The sequence below is a fragment of the Rhincodon typus genome, chromosome 6 (genome assembly GCF_021869965.1).
Source record: "Rhincodon typus isolate 14 chromosome 6, sRhiTyp1.1, whole genome shotgun sequence".
Classification (NCBI taxonomy): Eukaryota; Metazoa; Chordata; class Chondrichthyes; order Orectolobiformes; family Rhincodontidae; genus Rhincodon; species Rhincodon typus.
Genome location: NC_063337.1, coordinates 59,660,891 through 59,676,215, shown reverse-complemented (window position 1 = coordinate 59,676,215; position 15,325 = coordinate 59,660,891). Strand labels below are relative to the sequence as shown.

General features: G+C 39.1%; 1 protein-coding gene across 1 annotated transcript in view; it reads right to left on the bottom strand.

The window, feature by feature from the left end:
* LOC109922940 (beta-1,4-galactosyltransferase 3-like) overlaps positions 1–15,325 on the bottom strand; it is a 41,810-nt gene that overhangs the window by 17,662 nt on the left and 8,823 nt on the right. The window contains exon 2 of the mRNA XM_020522966.2: positions 13,658–13,893. Within this exon, the coding sequence (XP_020378555.2) occupies positions 13,658–13,893 (236 nt within the window). The remainder of the gene's footprint in view (positions 1–13,657; positions 13,894–15,325) is intronic.

Here is a 15,325-nt window from a genome sequence, read left to right as displayed (position 1 = left end):
CAGCTCTACACCTTGTTATCTCAGATTCTCCAGCATCTGCAGTTCCTACTATAACAGTCAATTAACACTTTTTTTGGCATATGCTTAGAAGAGGCAAGACACAATGTCAGCAGGGTTTGTTTTTGGTGCCAGGGGTGGGGGAGTGAGTGGAGGAATGAGAACGGGTGATAGCTCCCTCATTAGCTCATCTGGTCACCCCTCTGTTTGAATCTTCTCTGGCAGTATATGTGCAACATTGGATGGGTTTCATATAGGACTTTGCCAGAAGCACTGAATTTACATCAGCTGTCATTTTTGTCTGTAGCCATGCTCTTAAAAAAGAGATTTGGAATTCAAACTTGGAAGTGTCCACGGTCCTTGAGAGGTTCTGATGGTCATCGTGGCACGTGAAACTTCTGGCATTGTAGTTCAAGTCATAAAGGTCACCATCACATTGACCTTTTTGATTTTCTTCTTTATCTCTTCATGTTATTATAATGGCCAAAGTCTCTTTGAACTTAGAATATTTTTAGTTTTTCACCAATTAAAAAGTAATCCTGTTCTATCCTTTTAAAAGGTCCAATGCAAATAACCTCATTTGCCTACAATGAAAGACATTTGCCAAAACTTTGGTATTCACTTAATCTACCAACACATTTTGTAATTTTATGTTTCCATCTTGTCTGATATTTGTGACATCTGACAATGTGGATATGACTTTCTATCCTATCTAAGCTGCTAATGAACAGCAAAAGTTTGAAGGTCCAACACATCATTACAGGACACCCATTAGTCATAGTTATTCAATTAGAATACCTCCCTTTTCCTTACTGTCTTCTGCTCAGCCTATTTTATAGCCAGATCAACAGTTTGCTTTGAATTCCTTGCACTTCAAGCCTTTAACCAACAGTCCTTGCAATATTTTATCAAATGCCTTTTGAAAGTCCATATAAATAACATTCACAAATACTCCAACATCACTACATCAGTCACCTCATCAGAAAATTCAGTTGCATTCATCAAGTATGAACCATCCTTTACAAATCCATTCTGCTCTTGGATCAGCAGAAGTAAAAACACATCTAGCATTTATGGATATCCACGGCCATTACCAGAAGCTCATTCAACGCCAAATTGTAACTCATACCTGACATATCCATCACTGTCATTATCCAGCCAGGAATCAACCTTGGTTCATTGAGGAGTCCAGGAGAGCAGCATGAAATGCCATCCTGCAAAACTACAGCACAGGACTCATTCTAGGGTATTAAACCTGACAGGTGTTTGAGATGGCATTTGGAGGGCATTTTAGTGCTAGTGACCACAGCACCACATGTTTTAGCATGGAGAATGGTAGTAGAAGGCTGTTTGTGAGACTGGAGGCTCAACTGTGGTTGATCCACAAGGATCAACACTGGGCCCTTACTGTTTGTGATGTTAGTATATTTGAACGCTAGAGAAGAAAATGTTGGCCAGAGTGGGTGTGGGTGTTGATGGAAGCCTGTGGAATGAAAAGAAGATTGGCCAAGTTGTTAACAATGAGGAAGGTCTTGGATCACAGGAAGATATAGGTAGATTAGTCAGATGGGATTTAACCCTGATGCACTTTGGAAGATGTAACAAGACAAAGCAGTACTCAATGAATGGCAGGACACTAAGGAGCTCGGAGGTACAGAGGAATCTTGGGGGGATTGTCCACAAATTCTTGAAGGTGGCAGGACGGGTTAAAGACTAGTTAAGGAGGCCATAAGGACACGTGGCATTATCAGTCAAGGCGTGGATTAGCAGGGAAGTTAAGTTGGAGCTGTACCAGACTTTGGTTAGACCACAACTGGAATACTGTGCGCAGTTCTGGTCACTGCACTGGATGGGGTGCAGAAGAAATTCACTGGGATGGAGATGTTTAGCTACGAAGAGAGGCTGGATAAACTCAAGTTGTTTTCTTTACAGCCGAGAAGGCTGACAGGGGACCTGATTGAGGTGTATCAAATGAGGGGCATGGAAAGGGTGGTCAGGAAAACAGCTGTTCCTGTAATTGAAGGGTCAATAACATGGAGGTATAATTTTTACGATGAAAGGCAGGATGTTCTGAGGGGATTTAAAGATTTTTTTTCACCCTAAGGGTGGTGAGTATGTAGAATACACTGCCTGGGAGTGTAGTTGGGGTGGGAAACCTCAACCTTCAAGTAATACTTGAATGAACTCTTGGAATGGCAGAACATTCAAGGATGTGATCAAGTGCTGTCAAGTGAATTTAGTATAGGCTTGGTAAAGTTTTTGTTGGTTCAGACGTGATGGGCTGAAGGTCCCCTTCTACACTATGATTTTGACTACACATACCAAATTGCAAAAGCGTATGATAAGTCAAGCTAGAATTTAGTAATACAGTAAGTAATGGATGAGATCAAAAGGTTTGCAGTGCTACCAGATTCAGTTATGAATGCTTGTAGCCAATTAAATGGCTTAGCAAAGGAGGGAACTCCTCAAACAAACTCATCCTCAACGCTAGGGGAAGCACAGCCCAGAGCTTGACACATGAAAAATTTGCAACTATTTTCATGAAAAAATTACAGCTGATGAGGTGATTCATTAATGCCTCCTCCTGAAATCCCCACCAAAAAAGTGTTAGTCTTCACGCAACTCAGTTTACTCCATATCTTAACAGAAACTTTGCATAGGTTATGGGTTCCATAACAACCCAATTGTGGTATTGAAGACTTATACTCTAGAACTTATTAAATTCCTAGCAAACAGCTACACAACATTAGCATTTATCCAACAAAGTGGAAAGCTGCCCAAGTGTGCCCTATCTACAAAAAGCAGAACAAATTCAATCCAGTTGATTGTTGTCCCAGTCTATTCTCAATTGGCAAAAAAAGAGGACTAATGGCATTTGAGATTGTGGTGGTAAATGGTATTAACTCACCAAGAATCCATTCACTGATTCTTAATTTGGATTCTGTTAAGGCAACAACTCCAGATGTCATTCAACTTTGGTGCAAACATGGGGTAAAGATAAAACTAAATTCAGAAGGTGCCATAAAGGCAGACTGGTTGGAGTCATACCAAGCACAAAAGGAAGATGGTTGCTCCTGTTGGGTGCCCATCTTCTCAGCCTCATCATCATTGCGGGATTTCTTTAGGATAGTGCAGTAGGCACAACCATCTTCAATTGTTTCATCAATGGCCTTTTGTCCAACACAGTGAAGTTGTTTACTGATGGCTACAGAATACATAAACATACACATCTCCCAAGATAATGAAGCAGTCCACTACACAAGACAAGCATAATACTCAAGCTTTGCTGATAAACTGCAGGTAATATTCATGCTGCAAAAATAGTAGCCAATGACCATTTCCAACAAGAGAATCCAAACATGTCCCATTGACATTCAAACTTGTTACCACTGTGATATCCCCTACCATCAACTAACTTGGGGCTAGCACCGACTACAAGCTGAAATGAACCAGCATATAAATACTGTGGTGGGCTTTTGATGTGCAGTGGTAGTGTCCCTACCTCTCAATCAGGAGTCCAAGTTCACATCACATCTGCTAAAGAAATTCTGTGGTGAATTCTTGTGGCACAGTGGTAATGTCTCTACTCCTGAGCCAGAAAGCTTGAGTTCACGCCCCATCTACTCTAGTGGGTTGTCATAATACATCTGAACACAAATACTGTAGCTACAAGAGCAGGCCAGAGCCTTAACGTTCGGTGGCAAGTGACTCAGTTCCTGAATCCACAACGCCTGTACATTATACACCAGGGAAAAATTTGAACATGATGGAATATGCTCCATTTGATTGGATGAATACATCACCAATAACAGACAAGCATGCTCGATTCTATCCAGGATAAAGCAGCCATTTGATCTATATCAACCTTTTTAAACATTCCCTTAATCCATCAATGTATAATTGCATTAGTATGTACACCACCTACAAAATGTGCTGCAGCTCATCACCAAGATTTATTTGGCAGCATTTTTCAAACTTGCCATCTCAACTTCAATGAAAAGGCAGCAAATACATGACCATCACCACCAGCAAGTTCCACTCCAAGGCACGTACCATCTCGACTTGGACCTTTTTATTATACTTTTCTATCACTGTAACTTCACTGTCAGTGGTTCAAAATTCAAGAATCCTTGCTCTGGCTACACAATGTGCACCCATGGACTGCAGTGCTTCAAAGCTGATGGCTCACCATCACCTTCAAGGTAAAAGTATGCTACTTACACAGTGACGCCAGATAATGAATGATTTAAAAATTCAAGAGTTTCAGTCACTACCTTCAATCATAAATGCTTCCCGTTTCCCAATCACACACTAAGCTAACTGGTCTGTAATTTCTCAATTTCTCTTTACCATCTCTCAAACAGCAGAGTGACATCCACAATTTTCCTATTTACAGGTGCAGTTCCTGAATTGAGCGCACTCTGGAAAGTTATCAATAGGATATTTGGAATGATCATAGCTACACCTTTCACAGCTCTACAAGGGAAAGCCCCTGGCCTTGGAGATTTGCTGCTCTTTAGTGGCATTAATGTTTCTATCACTATTACTTTGCTTACATTAATTTCCTTGGGATACAAGACATTCTGGTGCTTTCCTCTACAAAGAATTCTAACAACGCAATAGTGAACTTTCCCTTTTCATTAAAATATTACCTATTTTCAGAGGTAAAATATTATTTCTGACTCCACATATATTTCCTCCAAGATAAAAACAAAGTGCAGAAACTCAGGAGGTCTGGCAGCAACTGTAGAGAGAAACAGAATTAATGTTTCATTTTCAGTGAGTGTTCTTCAAATGAGCCCATTTCCAATGTAAATTCCTAGCACAGAGTATAATTCAGCAAATGTTTTCCAATAGTAGAATTAAATTTCATGCTGAACATCATTTTGATGTTTGCAAGCACGAACTGGTTAAGCAAGGTCAGTAAACTGCCACCTGAAGACAAAGGGACATGTTATTTGACACAGTCCACCAGTTGTTGGGACATATGGCTGACATACTGGCATCACACCCAACATATTTTCAAGTTGGTTCAAGGTAATCCACAACGTGGCATCAGATAAGCAAACTAGTTCAGACACTCAATTATGCTTAATTCTGTTCTCCTAACTATTGAATTTAAGAAACAACTGCATTGTTTCTTTGCCTCTTCCCAGTGAGCAACAACCTGGTCCAAGAAGCCACAGTCAGTATTTTGATTGTCCTTCCGACTGCTATCAGCCTTACTGTCACCAACACCAAGTATAATTCATCTACTGGATTTAATTAGTTTCTGTTCTCCTTCAGTTTCCATTTTGCCTAGTATCCCCTTATCCTAAATACCACAAGTCATACCAACTACATAGAGTTGCTCTTGTTCCAAGATGTGTCAGAGGTCTGAACCAAACTGTCCAGGTATGGCTGGCCCTCCTATTTTATGCCAGAGTCTTCAATGCACACTCTAGCTAAATGACTCAGTCAGAGAAATGAGAGATCAAGGCAAGCGCTCTGGACAATTGAATTCTCACATACTGCAGTCCAGCCACAAACTGCTGTCACAGAGTCAGAGAGTCATACAACATGGAAATAGACCCTTTGGTCTAACCATTCCATGCTGAATTTAATCCTAAACTAAACTAGTCCCACTGCCTGCTCCTGGCACATATCCCACCAAACCTTGTTAATTTAAATTGTTTACATCTAGTTTCAAAGTCTGCTGCAAGCTTTTCTCTGCATACTAAATTGCACTCAGGAGGAGACAAGTAAATGTACTGCTTATTTTCCAAGATTCCACTATAGGTAATTTGGAATATTAAAAGAAACAGTATCTTCTATTCACCATGTCAGCTGGAAACCCAACTCATACATTAACTCCAATAAAGATTGTCGGCTTTGTTGGTTTAAGAGTTTCCCTGAATTTATAAATTGGGATAAACTTTCCAATAAAAAGCACAACATGCTGGGAAGACTCAACAGGTCTAGCAATATCTGTGGAAAGAGAACAGGAGTTTATATTTTTGGAGGAAAATCTTTTTCCCCTGCCTGGACATTGCTGCCATCCCTGCTGAGAAGTCAACATCCTTAGTATTTCACTTTTCATTTTTCACTAGATTCGTGCGAACAGTATTTGCCTCAGTTCTTCCCATTAACTTCTCTCCATGCTCAAGTTTACTTCAGATTCCTATTAACACATTGCAGTGAAGTGGCCAAAGAGGGAAAAAAGGCACCAGCAAGTCAACTGGAATATAGACATTAACTATTAAAATAAATGCATCTGACACTTATATTGGACACTAATTAAAATGAGTGTCATAATTCTGTAATGTATGTTAATTGAATTTTGTAATAGAAAGAAAAGTTTGCATTTATGTTGCGCTTTTCACAACCACTTGATATCTCAAATAAAACCAACTTTTCAATCAATGAAATACTTGCTAGAAGTATAGTATGCTGTAATCTAGTAAAATACATAAATTGATATGGTCTGTATCCTCAGTACACTGCTCTACAGTGGTGAGAACTATACACCAATATGCTATGCAGACGAATAGTTTCAATTTACACCTTCACTGTCTCAAACATATCCTCTGCATCCCTTGACAGGGCAAAGTTACTAGTTCAGACATCATGCTGCATATTCCACCAACATACACTTATTTACTAATCCAACTATATCTGCACTGTCTCAGCTAAATTCATACAATTGGATGGGTGAAGTTGACCGCCGTATACTCAAAGATCTTCAGTAGGACAAACTCGCCAGCAGGTTACGACTTATTTCTGGGCACATACATCCACGATAAGGCCACTTGCAAGATGTGAACATGGTGGACTCTAACAGGGAGTAAGTCAGCAAAAGCTGTTACCTTTGTAGGCTGACTGTTTGGAGAGATGCTAAGAAGCATCAGTTAAGCAAGCAGAAACAGAAAGCTCAGTTGGCCAAGAAAGCTCAGAAATCAGAGGTCAGCAAATCGTGCCATTCGTCAGCCTACTATTGTCTTCTGCAGTATATGAAGCAGTCCATACTAGGGCTCCTGTGCTACAGGCTATACTCAAGAGTTGATCAGCATAGTACAAATAATCATTTCATGAATGAAGACTGTCAATGATAACATGCCCATTGATGCCAGTCTGACCACCTGAATGAAACTAAAAACTAAAACTCAAAGCCTATAAAGCCTACTTTTGGCAATCACAAATTACCATGTAACCTTCATTATGCTTGTTACTTTTTATTGCTCGGTTTAAGGAATACATCTATTCTTGTACAGTCTTATGACTAGCTTTCAGCTTTGGCAGAGTCAAAATAGAAGCTAATTAAACAATTATTCCAGCCCTCCATTAGTCAAAATCGTTTCTAAACGGTTTTCTACAATACTGCATCACAAAGAATTAGAATTCAAGATCTAACTGTCAGCACTTCAAATTGCACTCAAGATATTTCCATTTCTCCTAAATGGAGTCTGCAAATTTTGCAGTACAAATAGTTATATGAATCCATTAAAAATTTAAAAACTCAAAAGATCAAGATTCAAAAGGCAACGCACCCTGAAAAGGTGCTGTCAGCAACGTTAAATTAGTCTGATTACAAGGTGGCAGAATCAAAGAGTTATGTTGTGACGCAAGACAAAAAAGTAGTAGCTGTATTCCCTGAAATTTAGAGGTATTAATTTGAACAAAATTAAAGCTGGCAAGTCAAACAAAAAACAAACTAGAATCAGAGAAACAACAGGAGGTCATTCAGCCCTTCAAGTGTGCTCTGCCATTTAACACTATCATGGCTGATCATTCAACTCGGTACTCTGATCCTGCTTTCTCCCAATAATCTTTGGTGCACGTTCAGTCCCAACAACTATACTCAACTCCTCCTTGAAAACATGCAATATTTTGGCCTGACCACTTCATATGGCAGAGATTTCCACAAGGTCATCACTCTGGGTGAAATCTTTCCTCATCTCAGTCCCAAATGCTTACTTCGTACCCTTAGATTGAGACACCTGCATCTGGACTCCCAGGTCATTAGGCACACCCTTCCAGGACCTTGTCCGGTCCTGTTAGAAATTTATAAGTCTTTGCGATCCCTCTCATTCTTCAAAACTCTAGTGAATACAGTCTTAACAAAAGCAGCTATCCATGTGATGATGCTGCCATCCCAGGAACCAGTCTGGTAAATTGCAACCCCTCCATAACCACAATATCCTTCCTCAGATTAGGAAACCAAAACTGCACACAACATTCCAGGTCTGATCTCACCAAGGCCCTGTACAAATATGGCAAGCCATCCCTGCTCCGGCACTCAAATTCTCTTGCTATGAAGGCCAATGTACCATTTGCAATCTTTGCTGGCTGCACCTTCCCTTTTCCCAATCTATCACCATTAAGATAATCATCTGCCATACGTTTGCCCACATACTGCATCCTCCACATAGCTCACTGTCCCACCCAGCTTTGTTTCATTTGTAAATTTGGAGATATTACATTTAGTTCATTCATCAAAATCATTAACAGATATTGTGAATAGCTGGGGTCCAAGCACTGATCCCTGGGTACCCTGCTATTGTTTTTTATTCCTACTGCTCCTATTGATCAACCCATTCTCTATCCATCTCATTACACTAACTCAAATCCCTTAGGCTTCAATTTTGCATCCTAATCTCTTATGAGACACCATAATTGAAAGCCTTCTGGAAGTCCAAGTAAACAGCATACACTGGCTCCTCCTTGTCAACTCTATTAGTTACATTCTCAAAACATTCCATGGATTTGTCAAGCATGTTTCTCTTTTTGTAAATCATGCTGATTCTTTTCACTCCCATTTTCTAAGTGTTTTGCTATAATATCTTTTATAATAGAGTCTAGCATTATCAGGCTAACAGGTCAATAACTCAGTTATCTCTCTACCACCTTTTTTATTAGCCCCTCCAACCTGTAGGAACTGTTCCAGAGCCTTGAACGATAACCTCCATTGCAAGGAACAAATGCCAGTTTTTATCAACCTGTATTTTTGCTGGTTGGGCACCCCAGAACTGGTTGACATAGCCTAAAAGAATCAGAATTATACTTCCCAGCAATGAAACTAGGAAACACTTCAGCATACAAAGGGTGTATTTTTAACCAACCTGTTCGGACTTGCAATGACATACTTCCACAGTAGGTGGGACTTGAACCCGGACCTTTCGATCCAGAGGTAGGGAGTCTCACACTTCACCTCAGGAGCCCCACTTGGAACGTTCTTTCCCGAATGTGCTAGACCACATGCTAAACTGTAAATCCAATATCAATAGGAGTTTGCAATTGAAGCACATTAAGGAATGTGGGGCAAAGGCAAAGTATACGAGATCTTGGAACAAGTTCAAGGGGTTAAATTGTCTTTAAGATTCGATGTTTCTATTCAATTAACATTTATGACAGTCTCCAGTGCAACCTTCAAATGTCCCGTATCCTATCAGAAGAAATGTTCAATTTCTGAAATCTAAGCAAGCCTTACATCTTGGAGATCACTTGTGAAATACTAAATAGAAAGGTTGAAAGGCAAACATTTCTTGACCACCTAAATCAAAATAAAAGTCACTGATTTAAACCTACTTCACACAGCTAAACACCAAAATAGTAAAACATTGAAAAGTAGATTGAGGACAGCATATTTAGTTAAATATCCACTGGATCAATAAATAATGAGGAAAGCATGGGCTGAAAAACGAACCCATAAGGCTGAGGCCATATTTCAGATAAGCATACTGGCTGTTTTTGGGTTTAAAAAAAAGCTAAATTTCTCCCAGTTGTATTTTCAATGGCATGTTCAAATTCTCTTACATTCTACAAATATATTCGAAACCCAAAGTAGTTTAAATATTTTGCTTAATTTTTAAAAATCTCCTTAAGTGTTTTAGATATCTTGCAATCCGTTCACAGATGTTGCAGCAGGTGGGACTTGAACCCAGACCTCCTGATTCGGAGGTTAGGGCAGTATCACTGTACCACAAGGGCCCTGCTTTAGTGTTTTATTTAATCTGGAAGTGTTCTCACACAACCAAATCTCTTTCCCAACACCAAATCACTGACTTGTTTTAAACCATCAACCACCACAAGTAATCACCTGTACAGCCAGTTAAAAATTTACATGCAAAGTCAATAGCAATAAGGACCAATCGAAAGTAGCGGGGAGGGGTGAGCAGGAAGTGGCTAAATCAAAATGGAGTTGGATGGGGAAATAAAGCACTCTATTCCCAGCAGCACTTAAGTGTTTTACTTTTTTAATATCCAGAAATGCTGTCATGCACAACTGAGCAACTTTCCCATGACCAAATCATCGTGACTTTTAGATTTAAAAAAAAAATTATCACCAGTAATCACCCACATAGCCAATCAAATGTCTACAGGAAAAGTCCAATATGGCCAATGCAAGCCAAAAGTGAGGGGAGTTGTGGTTTAAGGAGAGCTACAAGGGACTAAAATCAAAAGCGTGTACAAGAAAATCGTATTTGATATGTAGATTCATCTTCTAGAAAAAAGAAGCAAAACTCGACCTTCTGTTGGGAAATAAGGCAGGCTAAATGACTGAGATGCCAGTGGGGGGCAGCACTTTGGGGATCAGCAATCATAAGTCTGTTAGTTTTTAAAATAGTTACAGAAAAGGATAGATCTGATCTAAAGTTGAAAGTTCTAAATTGGAGGAAGACCAATTTTCACAGTATTAGGTAAGAACTTTCAAGAGTTGATTGGGAGCAGATATTTGCAGGTAAAGGGATGGCTAGAGAATGGGAGGCCCTCAAAAATGAGCTAACGAGAGTCCAGAGACAGTGTGTTCTTGGTAGTGTGAAGGGCAAGCTGGTAGGTGTAGGGAATGCTGGCTGACTAGAGAAATTGAGGTTCAGACAGCAGAGATTGAGTGAATCCCTTGAGGAGTATAAAGGCAGGAGTACATTCATGAGAAAAAAATCAGGAGGGCAAGAATGGACATGACATACCTTTGGCAGATAGGGTTAAAGAGAATCAAAGGGATTCTTCAAATAAATTAAGGACATAAGGCTAACTAGAGAAAGAATAGGGCCCCTTAAGATCAGCAAAGCTGCCTATGTGAGGAACTGCAAAGATGGGGGGAAAAACTAAACTAGTATTTTGCATTAATGTTGACTGTGGATAAGGAAGCTAGAGAACTTCAGTAAATAAATAGCAATATCTTGAAAAGTGTCCATATTATAGAGGTGGTGATGCTGGACATCTTAAAATGCACAAAGGTGGATAAATCCCTGGCACCTGATCAGGTGTACCCCAGAGCTTTGTGGGAAGCTAGAGAAGTGATGGCAGGCCTCTTGCTGAGATATTTGTATCTATAGCCACGGGGGAGGAGCCGGAAGACTGGGGGTGTACTAAGGTGGTGCCATTATTTAGGAAAGGTGATAAGGAAAAGCAGGGAACTGTAGATCAGTGAGCCTGACATTGGTGGTGGGCAAGTTGTTGGAGGGGATCCTGAGGGACAGGATTTACATGTATTTGGAAAAGCAAAAACTGATTAGGGATAGTCAGCATGGCTTTGTGCGCGGGATATCACGCCTCATTAACTTGATTAAGTTTTTTGAAGTAGTGACCAAGAAGATTGATGAAGGCAGAGCAGTGGAAGTTGTCTAAATGGATGTCAGCAAGATGTTTGATAAGGACCCACCTGGTAGACTTTGTTAGCAAGGTTAGATGACATGAAATACAGCGGGAACTGCCAAGTTGGATACAAAATTGGCTCAAAGATAGACAGAGGGTGTTGGCAGAGGGTTGCTATTCAGACTGGAGGCCTACAACCCGCAGTGTGCTGCAAGGATCTGTGCTGGGTCCACAGTTCTTTGTCATTTATATAAATTATTTTGATGTGAAGATATATCAAGTATGGTTAGTCAGTTTGCACATACCAACAAAATTGGAGAAGTAGTAGACAACAAAGAAGGATACCTCAGAGTACAACGGGACCTTGATCATACGGGCAGATCAGCTGAGGGGCAGCTGGAGTTTAATTTAGATAAACGTGTGCTGCCGCATTTTGGTAGGGAAAAAAATCAGGGCAGGATTTACACATTAATAGTAAAGTCCTGTGGAGTGTTGTTGAACAAAGTGACCTTGGGGCATAGGCTCATAGGTCCTTAAGAGTGGAGTCGCAGGCAGACAGGGTAGTGAAGGTTGTGCTTGGTACACTTGCCTTTATTGGTCAGTGTATTGAGTATTGGAGTTAGGTCATGTTGAGGCTGTACAGGACACATTTTTGGAATACTGCATTCAATTATGATCTCCCAACGACAGAAAAGATGTTGTTAAACGTGAAAGGATTCAGAAAAGATTTACAAGGGTGTTGCCAGGGTTAGAGGGTTTCAATTATAGGGAGAGGCTGAATAAGCAGGGGCTTTTCCCTGGAGCATCAGAGGCTGAGGGATGACCTTATAGAGGTTTATAAAATCACGAAGGGACACGAATAGGGTGAATACTTAAGCTCTTTTCCCTACAGTAGGAGTCCAAAACCAGTGGGGGTAGGTTTAAGGGGAGAGGGGGAAAAGATTTAAAAGGGACCCAAGGGGCTACTTTTTCAGACAGAGGGTGGTGCGTGTATGAAATAAGTTGCCAGATGACATTTAAAAGGCATCTGGATGGGTATATGAATAGCAAGGGTGGAAGGGTAAATGGACCAAATGGTGGTAAATGGGATTAGATTAATTTAGAATATCTGGTTGGCACGGACAAGTTGAACTGAAGGATCTGTTCCCGTGCTGTATGACTCTCTGACATCTGGAGCAGGTGTGACTTGAGCCCAGACCTTCCAGTCCAGGGGTAGGGATAGACAAGCGTCACAAGATGGCCCAGTGTATTTTTTTGAAAAGCGGATTCACTTACCCCTATAACCTCCATTTAACTGGAGTTAACCAAACATACTAGCATGAATTCAAATGAATAGTGATGACTATGGCTCGATTCTGGCAACAGCAGTCAACTTTTCTGTTTTAGTGCCAATACTGGTGAATTGATGTAAACATCCTAGGAAATTATGAGTGTGAATAGATCTAACTTGCATCATTTATAGTTACCTACTTCCACTAGTAAAACAAACTTAGCAGTATTGGTATGCCAGTCTCCAGGAATTTGAGCCAATTTTAGTTTCTGCTACTCAAATCACCGGAGATGAAGAATCTTAAATAACAATCTTAAAAACAAAACGAATGGAATAGAACAAAAGATCAATACAACTGTAGAAGCAAATCATATGCTACCTATTATTTACTGCAATAATACCTATAGGGGCTAAAACTGATTTTTTTTTTTTAAAATGAAGGTTAATCATAGTCATAGTCAATTTGTGGCATTAAACCCTGTGGCACTAGACTGTTAGAAATTAATAATCCACTTAGATTTTCTTCTAAAGCAATAAAATCACAAGTCAGCTTCAAAACAGTTAAAATATATTAAAAGATTTAAAAGTATGGATGAAATTCTGATGCATGCAGCATTTGCACCAATAAATTAACATACCCCTGAACTAGATCGCTACTTCCAAGTCTAAAGTAAAAATGTAAGGATCGCACCCTATAAATTTCATGTAAGATTTTAAAAGCTAACTAATAATAAAACAACAGCTTTTTTTTTAAAAAAGAAAAGTTTAAGACCAAATCAATTCATTATGTTCGCAAATATGTTTTGAGTTCATTACCTGGTGGATGACATATATTGCATACTGAAGCTGTTGGCGCTGCAAGAATGGATGAAGGTAATAGAGAAGATGACGCAGATGTGGCTCCCTGTTGCGATGAGGAACAAGGATTGCTGTTTTATATTGAGCTTTGCAGTGTGGGGGAGAGTACCGTCCACCAGCTTGAACATATGGATTTTTTCTTGCAATTTTGCTCATAACTGGAATTTTCTGAAAGCTGATAGTCAGTGGTCCAACTGTAAATGTTGACAGCAGATCAGTCTAATGCACATGCTTAAAGTAACAGATATGAAACATCTTCAATTACTGCATAGTTGAGCAACTATTCTCCTTTCATTCAAAACAACAGTAGAAGAAAATTTGAGGTCCAAAGCCTAGAAAATAGCTTGTCTGAATTTCCTCAAGAAATTTCAGGACAATGCTTTTATGCATAAGCTGCAACTTGATTTTCTGGGCAGCTATTTTCTGTCTACACGTGCTATTTTCACTAAGGAAACTGGAGCAGAAGAGTACTGTAATTCTATACTAAACAAAATCTTGTAATATATTGCAGTCAAGTATTTTTTGTTTAAAAGAAATCAATGAACAGTTTGCCAACAGAAATAAACACTTCTGTCCCAGTAGCATGAAAGTACCATAGTGCCAAACTCTGAATCATTATAGCAACCATGAACATATACCAAAAGTGATACATAAAGCAGAGAATAAATACATCTTTACAGGGATGGAAAAATACATTCTAATTAAAATAGAGGTTGGTTGCTCTGTAGAAATGCAACACTCATTTATTTTTATCAGTCTAACAACACAAAAAATACTTCAAGTGCCCATGAAACATTTTGAGACATTCGAGCAATATTAAATAATTCTACTCCAAAACCTTAGAATATTAAATAAATACTTCATAAAAGGTAAATTGGCTCATTGTTCAGCAATTACTCTGTCATGCTCTTTTTCACTGCTCGACAACATTTATTGAATAATTTAAAAGATAATCACATCTCCTACAAAGCTTCACTTTTGAGAGGAAACATCTTATGCAAAGGAAAAATTCAATCATTCTAGAAAGTGGAAGCAACCATAATTTTGTCATGTAGAACAGACTCTACAATGTAGGATTTCAGATTTTTCCCCTTTTCCTAAATCTCAGGACATACTTCAGTCTTGACAGCCTTTCATAAAGGAAGCTCATACTAGACTCTTAAACATTGGACATGTTATGATCTGTTGAAAGCAAATTTCTTCATTTATAGGAATTTGAAACAATGGAATAATTAGAGAACATTTTGCAGTCAAAACTGATTTTTTTTGGATCAAATCATTGGCAGAATGCACAAGCAACTAATATAGCTATTTCAGTCAAAAAGGTGAAATACGACTTCAAAAAGGGCTACAAATCAGTTGTAAAATCTTTCATATGCCATATATTCCATAATATTTTCCTTTCCATTGATTAAGGAAAGGTTGAGCAAGTGTATAAGTTTACTCCACAAATATAAATCATGAAACTGGAGGATACATTTTTGCATTCTAAAATATTTTGCTTAGTTTGGAAAAGCAAGTGGTCAGGGGTTAAGTGTGTAATTTGTAATGATTATAGAGAAAAATTATGCCATTAAAATAATTCTGCAATAACAGTGCATCAATGCATCCAATATTCTAAACCTG